The 19,197-nt window shown below is 42.7% G+C and overlaps 2 protein-coding genes across 2 annotated transcripts in view; one reads left to right on the top strand and one right to left on the bottom strand.

Annotated features, from left to right (window-relative positions):
- LOC120515675 (sodium- and chloride-dependent transporter XTRP3A-like) overlaps nucleotides 1-319 on the top strand; it is a 49,178-nt gene extending 48,859 nt beyond the window's left edge. Inside the window, exon 11 of the mRNA XM_039736895.1 lies at nucleotides 41-319. Coding sequence (XP_039592829.1) covers nucleotides 41-199 — 159 coding nt within the window. The 3' untranslated portion in view covers nucleotides 200-319. The remainder of the gene's footprint in view (nucleotides 1-40) is intronic.
- Nucleotides 320-3,244: 2,925 nt separating this feature from the next.
- Nucleotides 3,245-18,918, bottom strand: snrpd1 (small nuclear ribonucleoprotein D1 polypeptide). Its single transcript, XM_039737340.1, has 4 exons — nucleotides 18,791-18,918; nucleotides 8,030-8,106; nucleotides 4,041-4,232; nucleotides 3,245-3,459 (listed from the first exon to the last, which is right to left on the bottom strand). Exons 1-4 carry the CDS (start codon nucleotides 18,802-18,804, stop codon nucleotides 3,383-3,385), a joined length of 360 nt encoding a protein of 119 aa, XP_039593274.1. The 5' UTR covers nucleotides 18,805-18,918; the 3' UTR covers nucleotides 3,245-3,382.
- Nucleotides 18,919-19,197: the final 279 nt, after the last annotated feature.

Genomic DNA, 19,197 nt, shown 5'->3' with positions numbered 1-19,197 from the left:
TGCAGATGACATTTCTGAGCTTCACCTTTTTGTTTTGCAGGGGCGCACGGTGAAGAAGGAATACCCACCCTACACCCAGGCGTTCATTGGTATTCTCGTGATTGCCTCCATGATCTGTGTGCCACTGGTCGCCTTAGTCACCTTCTTCAAAAGGAAGAGTCACCGCCCAAAAGAAGGCGCTATAAGTACCATCACCTAGACGACCAACGCACAGGCTCCTGCAGGACCCTCTCCGGGCCGCGCCCACGGCTACGTCAAGACCACCTTTCAAGTGCCTCACCAGCAACACCAGGACCCACCACAGCTCAGTGTGGCTAATGGCAGTGCCCCCCGAGCTGATGAAGAGTTGCGTAATGGACATTCAACGTCTCACATAGCATAGAAGAAAACCATCTTTCACTTGACTGACCTGTAAGGTTTGCGGTATGAACTGATGTTAAGGTGGAGTGCTGGGGGCTTTGGTTCTTCTTCCTTCATTTCATCTGCTCTCCTCTACACTGGAGGAGTGGCAGGTTACTCGCCCACTTGTGCTCGACCTTCACATCAGCTCTTACTCAGTCCACTGGACTCCCAGAATGCCCAGAGGCACCCATTTCCTCTTTTCCACCTGCTGCTCCCTCATTCTAGTAAATTATTTTTAAAATTGACTAGAAAACACAACATGAGGCTCGTCCAAGATGGAAGAAACTTCATCAACAGCCAGCGTCACATTACATGACTTCTAGTCAGAGGGTGCCGATCTGGTCAGGTGACAATGTCAGGTGACGCAACTAGCAATCGCAGGGAACGACAAATGACATGACCCTGTGATGACCTTCTACTACAGTTTCTTACAATTCTAACAGATCACAAGCTCGCCTTTTCCTGAAGGCCAAGGCCATGCTGCCTGACCGGGCTGGGGGGCTGCACAAAGGCTTTACAAGTTCAGCAGCAATCTCTTTTCCATTCAGTCATGGTATGTAAAACCTGAGAGATCAGACAGACGTCCCTCTCTGCTGTCAGTGAGGCCCAAAACACCTGCGTTCCTTACTCCTCGTCTCTTCTGTCTGAGCAGTGATAGGTGGTCTGCTCTCACACAAACACACACGTCACCCCCATGACTTATATAATCAAACCCAATTCACTTTGTCAGGCCGAGTCGGTGGTGCTGTTAGACTACATGACAGGCGCTTGCGACTGGCACAGCACAACAGCCTCAGACTATCAAAGACTTTGACAATGAAATCCGAGACAGAAAAGTCGTGTAGTGTGACAGGTGTGTTACGTGCTACTTGAAGTCGTTGTTAGGCCTGGGAGGTCAGGTTGCTTTCGATAACACGTGCAGCCCATGGATGACTTAAGAGTATAGTGGTATCTCTGGTCACGACCGTAATTCATTTCCCCATAGCATTGTATGTAAATACAATTAATCCATTCAGGACTGTACAAAGTGTATGTAAATATATTTGTTAATGATTTTTACACACAAACAAAGTTAATTATACCATAGAATGCACAGTGTAATAGTAAACTAAATGTAAACACATTGAAAAACACTGAGAAAACCTTGAACAGAGAAAACTAACAATGCTAGAGTTCACACTACAGCCTTACGAACCGCTCGCTGGAAACACTTTTTTTTTAACGAGTTAAGCACAGGGGGAAAAAAAACGAACATTTGAAAAATACCTAATTTATACAAAAACTAACCATAAACAAGAAAACTAACCTTGCATGAGTCCAGTTCTGGCATGAAGGAAGTGAGCAGGAAGCTGGGAGGAGAGGAGATTACAGTTGTGAGGTAAAGTTCCTCTGCACGTCTGACCGAGAACAATGTACTGTACTGTACTGTACAGGAAGAGACTGAACACGTGCGGAAATCACCGGCGTGTACGAACCGGACGGGAAACCAGCTTGTTCGTCACCCGAGTGTGTGGTCGTAACCTGATTTGTACGTGTTCTGAGATGTTCGTGAACAGACGTTCCACTGTACCTGGAATGAAAGTCACTTTGCTGCTCCTCCACTACCTCCAGCCAGTCCCATAACCGAGCCTGCCTTCTTAATCAGCTTGTTGATTCGGGGGCCGAGCAGACCACCCTGCCTGTCACAGTTACAGGGGACTCACTACCCACATTAGAGGAGCTCAGACCCCTAAGACAGACATTCTACTCTGGCCTTTCTTCTGCAGTTCCTCTGTGTTACTAGACCAGTCCACCCTGTCACGGAGGCGGAGCCCTGAAGTATCTGTGGCAGAGCCCCGCCCCACAGGGAGTAGCAGCAGTTTCTCTGTTTTGCTGATAACGAGTTGCAGACAATTCTCCAAGTTTCCCCTCTGACTCCTCTCCTTTGTCTCAGCCCCCTCATAAGTACACCCAATCAGTGCAGAAACACCTGAGAATGTCTGCAGGTGATGCAACCAGCTGTCATATTTGTCATCTGAGGTGTACAGAGTGAAGAGCAAAGGTGACAGGCCTGTACCTTTTGGTGTCCCAGTGCTGCTCGCATTCACATCTGAGGCACACAGACTGCAGTCCAATTACAGGGGAGTAAAGCTGACCAAGTCAACATTCAAGTCCAACTCTGGCGCTGATCTGAACACGGCAGTGGACTTCCAAACGCATCTCCAAAGTAACGCACAAGTCCAGAGTCGGCAGGGCACGATAAACGGCAGAACTGAGCTTTAATGTGGCAACTCCAACTTCAAAGACCTCCAAAATTTGAACACCATTTGTAAAAAGTCAAAAAGTTCAAGCAAATAACCAAGTTTGAAATATCAGTTGCTTTTGTTCTTGAAACTGTCTGCAAGCTGCCTTTAAAAAAAACAAAACATCTACAGCAATTTACTAAATAACCTCAAATAAACCCGAGCACTGCCTCCAACTTGACATTAAGCTTTTGTTTTTTCTTTGCATTTTGTGGAGATTAAAAAAAAAAAACTTCTTAAAGGTACTTAATGTTTTAAAAGGTCAAATCCTTACTTAATCTATTGAGACAAGGTGGCGGCCGATAAATCAGCACGTGTGAGGCGGCCTCATCACGGAGGGGTGCGGGGTTGCATTTGTTTTCTTGTGTGAACAACATATGCTCTGCTCTACTGGCGGACCCCCCCACCCCGACCATTTGTGGACAAGAAAGTCTCACGTGCTCACGAGAAAAGCACACTCACATTATTTTATAGATTGTCATGTGAATGACAAATAAGGTTTGTTTTTTATTCTCATGTCACTTCAGTAGAAATTTCCATCAAACCAACTGAACGGCAAATGCAACTTTAAGACAAACAGGGGTCAAGTTTATTATAAAAGAGAGAAAACACAAAACAAAACATTTCTCAGCAAAATAAACATAAACCTGTACAAACATTTCACGAGTTTCATTTCAGTAATGGGGATAATTTCACTTCTATCTCCTTGGTCCACCTCTGCCTCTTCCTCGCCCCCGTCCTCTTCCTCTCCCTCGTCCTCTGCCTCGGCCTGCAACTGAAGGATAAGCAGAGTCACGTCACACAGCACTCCAGGCAATTAACGCAGACCTGAACTCAGTAACGTCTTGTGTTACCATCACTGCCACGGCTGTGTGATGCCAACCTGTGTGGCATCGGGTTGAAATCTGCAGCCAGACTGACACGAGTGCAACGGTTATGGAAGTCAAGGGAACAGCAACTAACTCTGCCATGAGGAACAACTGAAGGGGTTGAGAAATGTGTGAAATGAAGAAAGGGTCAACTTGGATGGATGGGAAATATTACTTTAAAGCCTTTTCTTCAACAAACAAAAATTGTGGCACTCATGGCATTTTGGGAAACTTGGTGTAAATGATAAAAACACATTCCCTCTTTAGAAAGGAGGTTCTTGATAACAGGAAATGAATCACCAAGTAGGCCAGTTGAAGGCACAAAGCTTGGAGAGCTTCAACTCTCAACTCGAGAGACAAATGGCAAAACAAGGAGCTCGTTGTCGTTGTTGACAAGTGGCACCAAGTGAACTGAATTATCTGGGTTTGAGACATGGTTACCAAGAGTGGAGTCAAGATCACGTCAGTACCACAACAAAACACTTACCAGCTTCCCTCTTCTTAGACTTGACTTTGGGCTCAATGTCTACCAGTAGTGTGTCCAGTGGTAAGCTGTCTGGGAGAATGAAGTAGCGAATGTTGTTTCCACGAATACTGAGTGTTTCAAGTTGGACTGGCTCCCGATTCTTTAATGTCATTTTCACAGCTTTCAGATGTGTGTTCATACAGACATCAACACCTGCAATGGGAACAACGAAAGAAAGAAAGACAGACAGATACAGGTCAGAAATGAAACTTCTCATTACTGAAGTCAAACAATCTAGGACTCCCGTTATCAGGTGTGTCAGCATTAAGTGTCAGAAAGCTTTAGCCTGGCACAACTGACTTGTTCCTGCTTAGACAATCTAATTTACATCTCAAAGTTATGATGGAGAAACTACCCAGACACTGGCCTCATGCTAACATGCAGTCAAGACCTAAAGTTGTGAGAATGACCCGAGTGTTGGTTTTCACAAAGTCTGCTGCTTCAGTGTTTTTAGATCTTTCTCTCAGATGTTTCTCTGGTGTACTGAAGCAGAATGACAAGCAGTTCAGAAGTTCCAAAGTTTTTTATTGACAATGACATGAAGTTTATGCACAGTGTCCATATTTGCAGTGTTGGCCCTTCTTTCTTTTTCAAGACTTCTGCAATGTGCTCTGGCATGCTGTATGTCAATCAACTTCTGGGCCCAATCCTGACTGATGGCAGCAGCCCATTCTTGCATAATCAATTCTTGGAGTTTGTCAGAATTGGTGGGTTTTTGTTTGTCCTCCTACCTTCTCAATGGGATTAAGGTCTGGGGAGTTTCCTGGCCATGGATCTCAAAATTTCGAGGTTTTGTTCCCCCTTAGTTTTCACTGTTGCCTTATGGCCCCGGTGCTCCATCATGTGGGTCACCAAGCTGTTCCTAGATGGTTGGCAGATGTTGCTCTCCGAGGATGTTTGGGTCCCATTCTTTATTCATGGCTGTGCACTTAGGACAAATTGTGAATGAGAATCAACCCCACGTGACATGAATGGTCTCAGGATGCTTTACTGTTGGCATGACACAGGACTGATGGTAGCGCCGCTCACCTTTTCTTTTTTCTGGATGCCCCAAACAACTGGAAAGGGGATTCATCAGAGAAAATGACTTTACCCAGCAGCCCCCAACAGCCCAATCCCAGAATATCAGTCAGTCCCTGATGTTTTTCTTGGCTTCTTTGATGCCCTCCTTGACAACCACCAGGCCATCCTCCAAAAGTCTGTGCCTCACTCACACCTGCCTGCTGCCATTCCTGAGCAAGCTCTGCACTGGTGCCCAAAAAATCCTAAGCCATGAATAAAGAATGGGATCAAAACATCCTCCGAGAGCAACTTCTCCCAACTGTCTAAGAACAGTTTGGTGACCAACATGAAGGAGCACCGGACCATAAGGCAAAAGTGAGAACTAAGTGGCTCGGGGAACAAAACATCGAAATTTGGGGTCCATGACCAGGGAAATCCCTAGACCTTGAGAAATTGTGGTCAATCCTCAAAAGGTGGGATGACAAACAAAAACCCACCAATTCTGATTATGCAAGGGTGGGCTGCCATCAGTCAGGATTTGGCCCAGAAGTTGACAGACAGCATGCCAGGGTGAATGGCAGAGGTCTTGAAAAAGAAAGAAGGGCCAACACTGTCTTTGCATAAACTTCATGTCATTGTCAATCAAAGCCTTTGAAACTTCTGAACTGCTTGTAATTCTACTTCAGTATCCCACAGAAACATCTGACAGATCTAAAAACACTGAAGCGGCACACTTTGTGAAAACCAACACTTGGTCATTCTCACAACGTTTGGCCATGACTGTATAAAGCAAACAGATTTCTGTTTGAAGAAGCACAGTGGGTACAAGTGCTGTGTGGACTCCAGTTTAGATTTGGACAAAAGGATAAAGGGGGCAGTGGCATTGTTAAAAAGGATGAGAAGGGTGACGAAGGCACACAGCAGGCCATTTGACACTGCGCGGTATAAAACAGCCTACTATATGATTCATACCTACAGTGCTGGGGAAAAGTATTTGCCCCCTTCCTGATATTTTTGTATAGCTGTCACAATGAAGGGCTTCAGATCTTTGGACAAAATGGAATTTTAAGTAAAGGCAACCAGAGGAAACAGAACAGAATTTCTAAATTGCTACTTCATACACTCAAGTAACAAGACTATCCAACACCTGTACTGTCCATGTGAAAAGGTAATTGACCCCTTAGTCTTACTTATTCACTCCAACAGTTGACCAACCTCCATTGATAATTTGACTCATCTGACTGAACACAGCCAGCCCCATAGTATCTTATAGTACCTGAACCTCAATATATACTGAGATGAGCAAAGAAGTTGTGAAATATCAGGAAAGAAAACGCTAATAAAGACATTTCCATGGCTTTGGGACCCCAGCACATCACAGAGAAAGCCATCATCTCCAGTGGGGAATCTTCATGGGAAGGCCAATGGGCCAATATGACAACTCCTTCAAGAAGTCACAGAGGATCCAAGAGGAGAATTCAAAGAAACGCGGGCCTCTTCAACCTCAGCTAAGAGTATTCATGACTCAGGCCGAGTAAAAATGGGATTGACAGGAGAGTAGCAAGGTGCAGACCTCTGTCATCCAAATGGAACACCAGTGTAAAGAAACTCCTGGATTAACCCTGAGCCTTTAGCAGTAATGACAAACGAGTCAAAAGCAGAACTCTGTAGAAGACACAGGGCCCACTATGAATAGCACTGGACAGTAAGAGCATCAGAAGTAAGTGAGTGATGACTGAATGAATCCTGCACTGTACCAGGATACTCCTATGGCAGAAGGCTCTGTCCCTGTGATGTGAAACCCCATTTTGTGCATGTTAAGCTGATTATTTTTCTGCGACACTCTTTCGGTAACAAGATTGTTTAAGTGAGAGGGCATTGAACACGGGAAAGCTGCTAAATCAATAAAATGTATTATTTTATTAACTTTGTCTATGACTGACAAGGTTTAAACTGAAGTGCAGGAGAGGAGCTGGTCCTGTTCAAATGTCCTGTTAAGTCCAGCCAGACTTTTACTTTTCCTCTGCTAGTTCCATTGTCTGCAAAAAGACTCTTTGAACACCTCCTGTGACATCCTAGCACCTCGTTTGCTATAAAAATGTCAACCGTTCATACAACTAACATGCCATTTTGCATCAGTCTTCAGGTACCAGTACAGCAACTTATTTTTCCAGAAACTTCAACAGCCCATGGTAGTGCAACATACTTACATCATCAGAGTGGCGGCCTGGCACAGATGGTACCCTGAAGTGCACGTCTAACCCTAACAAGATTACATACAACAGCCCAGATGTTGACCAAAAGGCCAATGTACTACACTGAAGTATCATCATGGCTCATAAAAGGTCACTGTCAAGGTTCTGAACACTGCCCACGAGTACTGCTTTGTACAGAAATCCTGAAGAATGGGGAGAAAGGTTATTAACGGATTCAAATTTTCACCTGTAACCCCAAACACCTGTCTATAGTCTAACCTTCAATAACAAAACCTCACCAGGACTGATTCTGCATGCAGGCTGCTTCTGCCCTGTCACCCATAAGAAAAGTGTCAGGCGAAAAGACCAGACTGGACAAGTGACCTGACTGAGAGACTCTTAGAACATCAGGCAGTAAAGCAAAATGAAAGTTCAGCTTGCCATCCATCATTCCCTTTAGGGCAACTCCTTTGTGACACGTCTGTAAATGGCCCGACTGGTTTGACTGGGCATAGCACCTTGTGCACATTACCATCCACACTTGTCCACAGAGAAGCTGAATATTGTTAGCCATCTTTACAGTTATTTTTGATGCAATCATTCCCCACCAAGCCTTTTATTTATTTATTTGGTTTATAAAGTTTCTCATTAACCAGCAGCCTACAAATCACAAATTTGACAAGCGGTGCTCCCAAAAGCAACACAAGTGTGTTTTAGCAAAGGAACGAAATTCACACAAACCACATGACTTACCTGTGATTGTCCCATGGACTTGAGTACCGTTCTTGAGTTCAATAGTGACGGTTTCATGACTCAACTTCATCAGAAATCTGCAACATGAAAAAAGGTTCTGTTTTAGGTATGTGTTCAACATTTCCTATCATCCTACATTTACACAGAATATTGCAGACACGGAACAGACATGAAATGTATTTATTCCAAATGACGATATATTATATACCCAATACAACTCCAGGCACCTCACACCGAGATAAACAGACTTGAGCTTGGAGAATCTTCTGTGCGACTTCAGCTGTATCAGTGGGTGGATGGGATAGCAGGCTGCTTGTGCTGATTGACACATTTGCAAAACAAAAGGTGCCGATGATGAGGTGGTCCGGAATCACACGTTTTATCATAGGCTTCGGGGATTCTAGTATCAAGCAGTAGGAATATCGGCCCTTTAGGTACTAAGGCAGGGGTTCTTAACCTGAGGTCTGTGGACTCCTAGGGGGTCCATGAATGGGTTTTTATGGAGTCCGTGAGGGTCAGCTAAAAATTAACATTCATATTCACTATATTGTCAGGTACTGTTGATTTTTCTCACGTGAACTTTCTCATGTGATGTTTTTGCACAATACATCACTCTGTTATTTTTCTAAATAGAAATAGATTTTGAAAAAGATTGGATTTCAAAAATTGTGTGTGTCACCTTGTTGAAGACCACTCCACAGTTTCATATTTTTATGCAAGGCAAACAAGAACAGCCTTCTCAATGAAATAAAGTAGAGAACGAGAGAGTAGATGTAGAAAACGTAGTAGTAGAAGATCTGTCTGAATTTACACAAGAGGGTAATATTTCATAATTATAACAGGTGGCCGTTACTTTTGCATACAAAGGGAGGTTTTTTAGGTTGTTTACTTTAAAGTTTAATAATACTTTGTCTATGTCATATACATATGAGCCAATCAAATCTTGATAAATAAAGTCCATTATATTCATTGCATGCAAAGATGTGTCTATGTGAATATTTCTGGGGAAGAGGGTCCCATAACTTTCATCAGATTCTTAAAGGGGTTCGTGACTCAAAAAAGGTTAAGAATCACTGAGCTGAGGTGTTTTGCGTTATTAAGCCCAAGTCACATACCCCCCCCAAAAAAACAGCTATTATTCTGCTAAAGTAATTAATAAGTTGCAAACGGGTGAACAGCAGGGAGTGCATTTCTATCATTAAAGCTCTGTGTGTACACCAATACCAACTAAATAAAACACAAAACAAATCAGACTTTTTAGGAAGCTTTCTAAAAAAACTGACTTATACAGTACATAATGAAGACGCTTTACGATGTAAAACCCTGAAAGCAGTTTTATTTGTGCCCTAACCTACCTGCTATCACTGTACCAAGTTTAGATGGCACATCCCCATAGCAGTGCGAAGTTCTACCGTTTAACACAAGGTGCTCTCCTCTTTGAAATCATTTAGCCTCCTGCACATAAATAAACAATCTCTTAAAACAAGCATTGCGGTAGCTGTTATAATTTTATTCATTTTTTAGAAAGATTATATATAATCATCTAATACACTATATATTTTACTTGAAAGTGACAAACAATTTACAACTATATATGCAGAATTGTGCACTCATCCAAATCTTTATTGTCAAAATTATTTTTCATGCTAGTCCTTGAAACAATTTCTGTTCAGCACTAGACAGAGAAACCTGACATTTTGAACAATAGACTTCAGTTTTTGTGTTCTAATTTTCCCATCTGAACCTCTGAAAGGTGCAGGCTCAGAGTAGCAGTACTCCTCCTCAGTATCCTAAGAACATTGTTGATGCTCTAAGTTGAAACTGGAAGAGCACAGTTCAGAAAACTAACATATGATATTTTTGGATAACCCAATTTATTTTATCATCAGTGTTGGATCAATATAAAAATTCTGATTTCAATACTGACATGAGCTTTCACACTTCTGTTCCGTTACAGTACCCAGCCTGCACGCACTTCTGTGTCGGAGCTGGCTGAGGGGAGTGAGGGCCCCCTTTGGCGTGCACAGTGGGCTCTTACACAAATACTCTGTTTCCCCGTGCCTGGGATTGCTGGGGTCTCCTAAGTGGTTTGGGTTACAATAACACTAAAAATACATACTGTAAATATGACAGAGCGCGATGTGCCTGCAGTGGTAGCAACATTTTCACAAAGCTGGGATAGGAATGAAATAAAAATGTGGTATTTTGGTACTTTCACTATCACTGTACTGTCTGATGAGACTTACCATGTGCACACTCAAACTTTCGTTGTCTTGACATTTTCACTCCATAACTGAAAATCATTGCCAACAGTGGGCACACTTAATGATTTGATTGAGTTTTAGTACTGTTTAATATGGATATCACAAGAACCACATATTTCCAACGTTACACAAAAGTAATGGTAGCAGCTTTATTTCTGAATTTCCCCTTGGGATTAATAAAGTATCTATCTAATCTATTTACATTACTGGTGATACACAGAAAGTTGGTAGAGCATTCATAGCGACTGCAAGTAAACAAATTACGCTGGAAGGCACTATATAATACATGACAAAAACGTAGTAAAAAACTACTACATATAAAAACAAATGACTCCCAGTGGTGACGTCACACACGTCCCCAGTGATGCACAGTTACGTCTGCCTACAGGACTGTGGGAGGACTGGCAGAGCTAATAACAGATGCAGCAAGAACTCAAACAAAGTGGCTAATTGGTGTGCCTATGCTGGGGAGGACATGACTTGCTACATTTAATATCAAAATAAAATATTTTCAGAGTTTCCATGTGTAAAAGGACAATCTTCCTATTAAAATGACATGTACTGTATTAACGGAGACACACAATCACCAAACTAAGCTGTTAGCAGGACAAGCAAAACAGCAAACTTCACTGCTAAATACGAATCTCCAAACAATGAACTGTTCTCATTTGTTTGTCTTTAGACGAGTATAACCCAGAAGTGAAAGCACACGTGTCACAAACCTGAATGGCATGTTGCAGAATGTAATGCTGTCTCACAGTTATCATTTACTGAGTCCTGGTAACGACAGCTCAACTCATTTGCTAATTCTGAGTTTGTAAGCAGGCATAAGCAATAAAGTCTGATCTCTTATAAAAAAAACCTTAAAAACAGCAAAACAAAGGCTGTTTATTAACTGGGAAAAAAAAAAAAAAAGGATTCATGTAAACTGACAAGAATGACTTCACACAGAAAGTTTTAATGTTAGAACAAATGTAAAAAAAAGGAGGAGGGATATATTGGGAAAATTAAAGTGCTAGGAGTTTGTGACATTTGACGTAATTTGACCCATCTGTTAAATATTACCTTTTAGAGATTTTTTTTAACCAGTTTAATGATGCAAATACAAAATCTTACAATAGCAAATGTTAAAAACAGCAGAGTGGTTTAACGACAAACCAGACTTTAAAAGAGTTTGTTTAAATTGAAGCATCCAGAATCATCTTGGAATCCAGTAATTCAAAAGTGTGTATATGTGTGTATGTGTGTGTGTGTGTGTATATATATATATATATATATATATATATATATATATATATATATATATATATATATATATATATAAATAAAATGATGTCTGATTTTTTTTTTATATTTAGTGTTTTTTAGGCAGGATTTTTCATTTACTGGACAGAATATTTTACAGAATGAACTTAGAATGCGCACAAGCCAAGATGGTATCATTCTTATACACTCGCCTGAAGAAGGGACCCAAGTTGCTGCGAAAGCCTGCATATTGTAATCTGCTCAGTTAGCCTGTAAAAGGGGTCATTTTACACCACTTCTCATTAAACCTTATGCTGAAATCCCCCAAAGGTTACAACCCCCCGTTTGTTGCTACTCTGGGGGGATCCTGATCTCTGCCACACTTTATAATTCAGGCTGTATACAGGTAGTCCCCAAGTGACAGACATCCAACCTACAACTTGCAAACGGGGCTGCAGCTGCGACGCATGCACCTCAGTGACTGCTGCTCCATCATCTTTGGCCTCGGGACGCTGCAAGCGGTGGCTGGAGGGGTGCGATTTTGCTGCTCGCGCAGTGTAGTGTCCCTCTGGTGGCTCCCACTGGCAAGTGGTGATCGGTGGTCCATAGTCACCGGGGCCACAGCTATCGCTTGTGTGCAGGACAGAGGCTTGATGGGGCAGTTTGCTGCCGCAGCTACTGTTCCTGAATGGACGCAAGCTGGATGGAGTGGAGGGGGGCGTTTCACTGCCCATCCACCACACACGGCTGTCCCATTCATTCTTGGTGGGCAGACGCTGCAGATAGCATACTGTAGTGGAGGTGATTGGTGAACCGCCCCTCACCACCCCCTATTCATTCTCAATAGCAAGCCTGCTTGTATTGTTACGCACATGGCAGGAACTTGTCTCTGGTCAGTTCATCAGATGTGCTGAGGACGGGTGCCTCCCTGCTGTGATCGCGTGTACAGTGCTGTGCAGAAGAGCTCATCTTAATCTTTTGTCTTCACCCTTCAACAATGTCTCTGAAACACAAATCTGATGCAAGTGCTGGTGATACAGGAAAGAAGAGAAAAACCATCAGAGAGAGGAGACACTCCATCATTCACTGGCAGAGCACTTGGTTACAGTCGGTCAACAATAGCATTTACTCAAATAATGGACCTGTTCCGACTTACATACAAATTCAACTTAAGTACAAACCTACAGTCCCCGTCTCGTACGTAACCCGGGGACTGCCTGTATTCTCAATGCCCGTTTACATAAATGACAGCTGGGTAACGACCTGATTAATATCTCACTATTTTAAAGCCGTTGTTACTGTTAGTATTTATAACTTTTATATTCCACCACAGAAAAAGCCACAACATCATTCTCTTCAATAACAGAGGTACATTAATAAAAAAAAATAAGAGACACTGAACAGGATTTCTGTTTTTATTGTGGTATCAAAAGGTATTGAGTATTGTAAAAGTTCACTGGTATTGGTACTGAATATAAACATTCATGTATTATGACATCCTTACTGTTTACTGCTCTTTACACTTCAGGATATTTAGAAGCTTTTCATTTCATTGTTTTTGAAAGCATCCTCACTTTTTTTTACTTTCTCGTATACGAAGTATAGGGAAAGTATTGTAATCGTCCTAACATTTTAGACCTCCCCCAGTCCAAAAATACCATTTCTGGAATTATATCTTTGTGTAAATTTCGATAACCTGAGTACGCTTTCACTTATTAGGTCAACCAAATTTTGCATACAAGTTTTGGGTACAAAACATAGACTTCTACCAACTTTTGAGCTATTTCTGCTAACCAGCAGTGGTACTTTTTTAGTCATGCAGCCGCAGAGTCTGATTTTTTTCAGCTTTACTTTTATAATAATTGTTCAATATATCATTAATTTGATTTGTTGTTGATGGTTCTTTAATGTACATAATATAAAAATATAATCGCCTCCTCAAATATCCATCCCCATATCTGAGTATACGAGGGGAGACCACTCGTGATTTTCTTTTTTAACTACACGTGCCAAGACTTCCACACACACACACACACACACACACTCTGCAGGGCATGAATTTCAGCCTGGGACTGCAGGTATCCTGTATGGTTTAACCTGAAGCAGAGAAAACAATGCTGCAGTTTCAAAAATAAAACCTTCATTATGGCAACCTTTGTCATTATAAAATTAGTTATGAAATAAGAGTACATAATGATGATGATGATGATGCTAATACTATATTTCATCAACAGTTACTACTTCCCATCTGTATGAAAGGGTGCACAGTCATTTACGTGACACGGTGCTTCAGTTTCCTCAGACAGTCCAAAGACATGCAGGTTAGGCGCACCGTCGATCCTAAATTGTCCCGTGTGTGGGTGTGTGTGTGTGTCTGCCTTGCACCCTGTGCTACCTGAGATTGGCTCCAGCAGAACCCCCCCCCGTGATGCTGTGTTAGGATATAGCAGGTTGGACGATGACTGACTGACTGACTGTTCAGGATAATAATTCATCTTAGTAATTCATATCATTACCATCAAGAAAGAACTTCAGGTAAGTAAGTGGATCTTGGCTGTCAATGTTCACTTGTATTACTGGCTGCCCCATAAAATCAAAAGGTGCTGGTTCCGATTTAACTGAAGCAAGCTCAACGGAAACACACGCGTCACTTTCGGATTCATCAGATTCATTGCTGCCCATTTCTATTTCACTGATGACGAGAGGCCCCTCAGCCTCACTGCTTGTATTGCTGTCAAGAGCATGCAACACCTGGGCTGATGAAAAATGCTTCTTACGAGATGGCATCATGAGGCTAGGAGAAGACCCTTCTACGCCTTTGCCCAGTTTCTACTCAGGCTTGACCTTTACTTAGGACACGCCTATACCGTTGGCCTAACAGTTTAGCACTCTTACAACCCGAGTAATCTTCGGGTCCAACGCTTCAGTGCCACTCAGGACTAACACTAAAGAAGTTAAATCTCACTTTCAAGACAAGACTAACTGAAACAGTTTACAACATTTACAGACACATTAGATTAGAATTACTTACAAAGCTAAAACATTCAAGACAGACAAAAATTTTTCCACCCAGGGCAGGGACAGACGCAAGACGAGAACACTTCCTGGACAGGCTGCCAGTCTATCACAGGTCAAGACAGAGTTCACCCAAGGGCTCAGCCATTATTATACTGTACTCAGAGTTACTGTAAAGCACCCAGAAACATGTCCAGTGCCCACCACTGTCAAAGTCCTCTGACCCTAACCCTAATTAGGGGAGTGTGCTGGAGCTGCACCATTAATCGTGATTACAAATATGGCTGCCATGATATACTAATCATGACAAGGGTTGGCTACTGCAGTCCATTTAGCACTTATGCTCTGCTGGAGATTGAGCATTACCAGTTCAACCACTGTAAACCACAGATGAGTGTTGTATCCCCTCACAGGCACTGGCAAATCCAAAAGTATTGGCACCATAATGGTGACTGTGCTAAAAGCATCGAGTCCGATTATTGACTTCTAAAAAAAAAGTATGAACTTTTATCTCTTCTGTTTGCAGCAGCTGAATCTAGATCACCTGACACTTTTTTAAAATAGGTTTTAGTACAAAAATGAAGAGAAACACCCAAAATATTTTTTTCCCCAATAGCAATGATAATGATAAAATAAAAAACATACAACACAAACCACTGGAGCACTGAACTCAAATATTTACACAACCACACGTCCCAGAAGAATACTTGAAACATGAGCAGGCAGCACCGAGTCCTAATAATGCGAGGTCTGTGACACAGATAGCCGTTAATCGTTGGCACTAATGTATGCCCATACCGAGCAGGCTATAGAAAGCAAATTTGGGTAAATAAAACGTAATGTTTTCAGTTATCAAAAGTCAAGGCTCTGATTATAACTTTGCAACAAATGTTTTAAAAAAAATGATCAACATGCAGGGTACGAAATAGATCATCCTGTGCTGCAATTAGTTCTTCAAAGTCGCACGGCTGTTATTTTACTCCAAATGTTGGGCTGAAACTGAAATGGATGTGAAACAAGTGGTGCTTCACATTAACAACGATTAGCTTAGCAGACGCAACTGGAAACAGAGGTCAACATCACTGGGAACAAGAGGGACAGGACAAGTAATGAGATCAGAACAAAACACAAGCAAGCTACAAACAAACCCCAGATTTACTAAACCTAACAGCTAATATCAATTAGACAGAAATTCACCAAACGAGTCTTCAAAGGCTTCTTCGACATATTGAGGGAGTCAGCCCTTTGACTGGAGGTTTGCAGCTTTTCTGCCAGATAGGAGCTACACATGAACAGTGTGGATTGTGATTTGATACCAAGCAGAGATGAACGGCATGACTAGATGCTGCTCAACAGCAGAGCCAAGCGGTCAAGCGCGAGCACAGGACCTCACACCCTTCTCTGTATATATAGATGGAGACCCACGGACTACTCTGTGTGTAAGCAGCAATCATTTGAACTTAATACATGCTGCTGCGAGAAGACAGTACAGAGGAATGGTGGTGGAACACTGGATGTGCAGCTTGCACTTGGAATCATCTGCAGCACCTTGGCGACACATGCCAGTGCTCCTGGCATCAGTCCTGTCGTGATAAGACCGGACTGTGGACCTGGCATTAAGCTATCAGATACATTCTGATCTTGTGGATGATGTATAGAGTGAATCTGCAAGACTGAGAGACCGTAGCAACACAGGGTACTGAACAGAGATGGAGGAGCTGGGAGGACCAGACCTTCTGTCTTTGCCTAGGTGAGCTGATGTTCCTTCATCCAGGTTGCAATATCGTAGACACACTTCATGAAAACTCAGCTGATTTGCAGTTGAGTAAAATAATGAAACATATCTGAGCATCAGGATTCATTATATTGAGGAGGGACTGGTGGAACACTGAAATGTGGATGACTGCAAACAACATACTTTCCTTACAAATAAGAATGCAAATACTCAAAGATACGGTGGGCTGACACCCTGCCTGGGGCTTGTCTCCTGCCTTGCACCCCCTTGTTGGCTGGGATTGGCTCCAGCAGACCTCCATGACCCTGTAGTTAGGATATAGTGGGATGGATAATAGATGGATGGCTATTCAAAGACAGAGAGGCACTGGCCACCTGGGACTTGAAGTAAAAGCAGCAGTGTGCATGCTTACAGATAATGGGGTGAGCTTAGTGAACACTGATGCGCTCGATGATTGGACCAGACTGCCGAGCTTTGGTCATAGGATGTTCTTAGTGATTGGCTGGGTACCCTGGGACATTTGTGCATAGTGTGTGTCTGTGCTGTCTCCATACCGCCAGTTCTTATGTAAGCCTGACAATGTGCAAACACCGTGGAGGTATGTGCAAAGCAGTAATGCTCTTTGTTGATCTGTTTGTGACGTGTGTGTACTTTACATCATTATATAAACACCACAATCACAGCAGCATATAACAATGTGTGACTATATAAATACCCCTTCATTTTGCTATATTTAATGCTTTTACATACCAGATGTCATGGCTTAACTTCCTACCACAGCCCACTAATCACCCCCAGTCTCTAACTGGCTAACACGCGTCGTTCTCTCACCCCTTCGCCACCTAATAGCGAATGTTTTGAGCACAATGTGGCAAGAACAGCTGCTGTCACATGACAGAGGTGGGTGCTGCATGCTGCCGGTGGTTAAAGGGGCTCCCCACTGCCTGTGCAAGGCGCTATATAAATGCAATTATCAAACTAACACAACAGAAATAACAGGTTCTGTTTACATGAATGCATATTATTTTACGATTAATGAGGTGCTTTGATTTTACAAACACATTCAAGTTTTGTTTTCTGAATGCATTAACATTTGTCCACATTTTACATTTGTGAAAGGCAAGAGGTGGTGATGGCTGATTTTTCAGAAGTACCAAAATCGAGAATAAAAGGAATTAAAAAAAAACAAAAAAAAAAACTTTCCAGCATTTAACAATTTCATGTTAATCTTCAATTGCTACCCTACAAAACTGCTAAATGGAGCTAACACAAAAATGGTTAATTCAAATGAATAATTTCAATTAAAAATCACGACTGGCATTGGACATGGGCCTGTGCCGGTGAGTCGGACTGGTGTACACACATTTTAGTGGGAAATAATCAGCAATTTTTAACAGACGAGTCTCGGAACTGTGAAAACCTCGGCTTCCCGACAAGGTGTAGTAACCCACCTGTACCTGAGCAGGACGAAAATGAGGCACATATGGCGCATCTTATTTATTTGGCCCCTTTGCCACGTCTAAGTTAACTCAGAATAACGGACTGATTTGTATTAGCTGCATTAACACCTAATAAGTAGCTAACTTCAGCCTCCCACAAAGTGGCACTTTTTTGGTTCCTAATGGACTTGAAGCGCTTGCTGCTGCATTTCACCCCGACGCTCCAATCCACGTAGGGCCCCGGGAGAAAGCAACAAGAGAGCCACAAAGAGCGGGGGTCCACACACGATCCCTTTAATGCCACTGCCTTTGTCGCACTGAGCGGGTCCGTCCGACTCCATCCGCCGAATCGCGCACTCGCCGCACGGCTCGCGACTGTCTCGAACGGCCAAAGGCATTGTTGTGCGGGAAGCGGTGCGCGTGCGCAGACCCTCAGCCCGGGGTCCCGTCTCTTTTCTTTTCTTTCGACGTTGAACTGCAAGCACATCACTAAAGGCTTTCACAAATAAAAACTCAAAAGAAAAATCAACCCAGTGAGGCCAAGTAGCCGAGGACTATACAACATATGTTAAAGTCGATCCGTTTTCAAAATACACATGAAATCTGTCCCAGTTGTTGCACACTCTGTTGTGGCCAGCTGCACATTGGCCATTTAACAGAAGGAACATAAACTAGCCACACAAGAACAAACGCACCAGAAAGCCTTAACACCAAACAAACGTTTTCATGATAATTTAGACGGAACCACAAAATGAAACTTCATTCATTTCAATTGGGGGGGTACACAAAGTAGCCCTCGATATAAACAGTACAGTATTAGTTTTGTTTTACGAAACTGGCACACGACGTACTGAGTGGCCGCTTAAACAGCTCGTTTCTGCTAAAACCCAACAATCAGAGAAAAGTTTCAGCGGGCCAACCGGCGATGCGCTCAGCCTCGGGCCTCCCATTCATTCCGACCGTCGACGTCTTTCCCATCCAACGCCATCTACTCATTTTGCAGGCTCCTGTGAACTCATGGCTATTAAACCCAGAGATGTCGCCCCCGTCTCTAACATCTTACCTTACGAGTTTCATGTTGGCAGCCGAAAAGTGCAGTCAATTCCCCGCTGCAGAAAAATCGAATTCAAACTCCAAACCCCTGCACTTCACTTCCGGTAAGGAGCTGTTCGGCGCGTAAGAGCGCTGGCCGGAAGTGCCAATAAAGTTGCGCGAATTGAGAGCCGCTCTTCGGCGCCACGCCGCCCCCTGCTGGTTCCTGTGATTATTCCACAATGAACTGCCGTTGAACAAGAAGCTCGATAGCGGATAAGTAATCTTTATTTGTTATTATACTTACCGTACGATAAATTTGGTGGGGCATCTCTAATAAAAGCAGCGATATATCAAAGGAGAATAACTGAGATTTACACATATACAATAGAAAGAGCACTAAAATAACTAGCAATACATAAATAAATAGATCCAAGC

The sequence above is a fragment of the Polypterus senegalus genome, chromosome 15, assembly GCF_016835505.1.
Source record: "Polypterus senegalus isolate Bchr_013 chromosome 15, ASM1683550v1, whole genome shotgun sequence".
NCBI classification, from domain to species: Eukaryota; Metazoa; Chordata; class Cladistia; order Polypteriformes; family Polypteridae; genus Polypterus; species Polypterus senegalus.
This window is presented reverse-complemented; position numbering and strand designations above follow the sequence as displayed.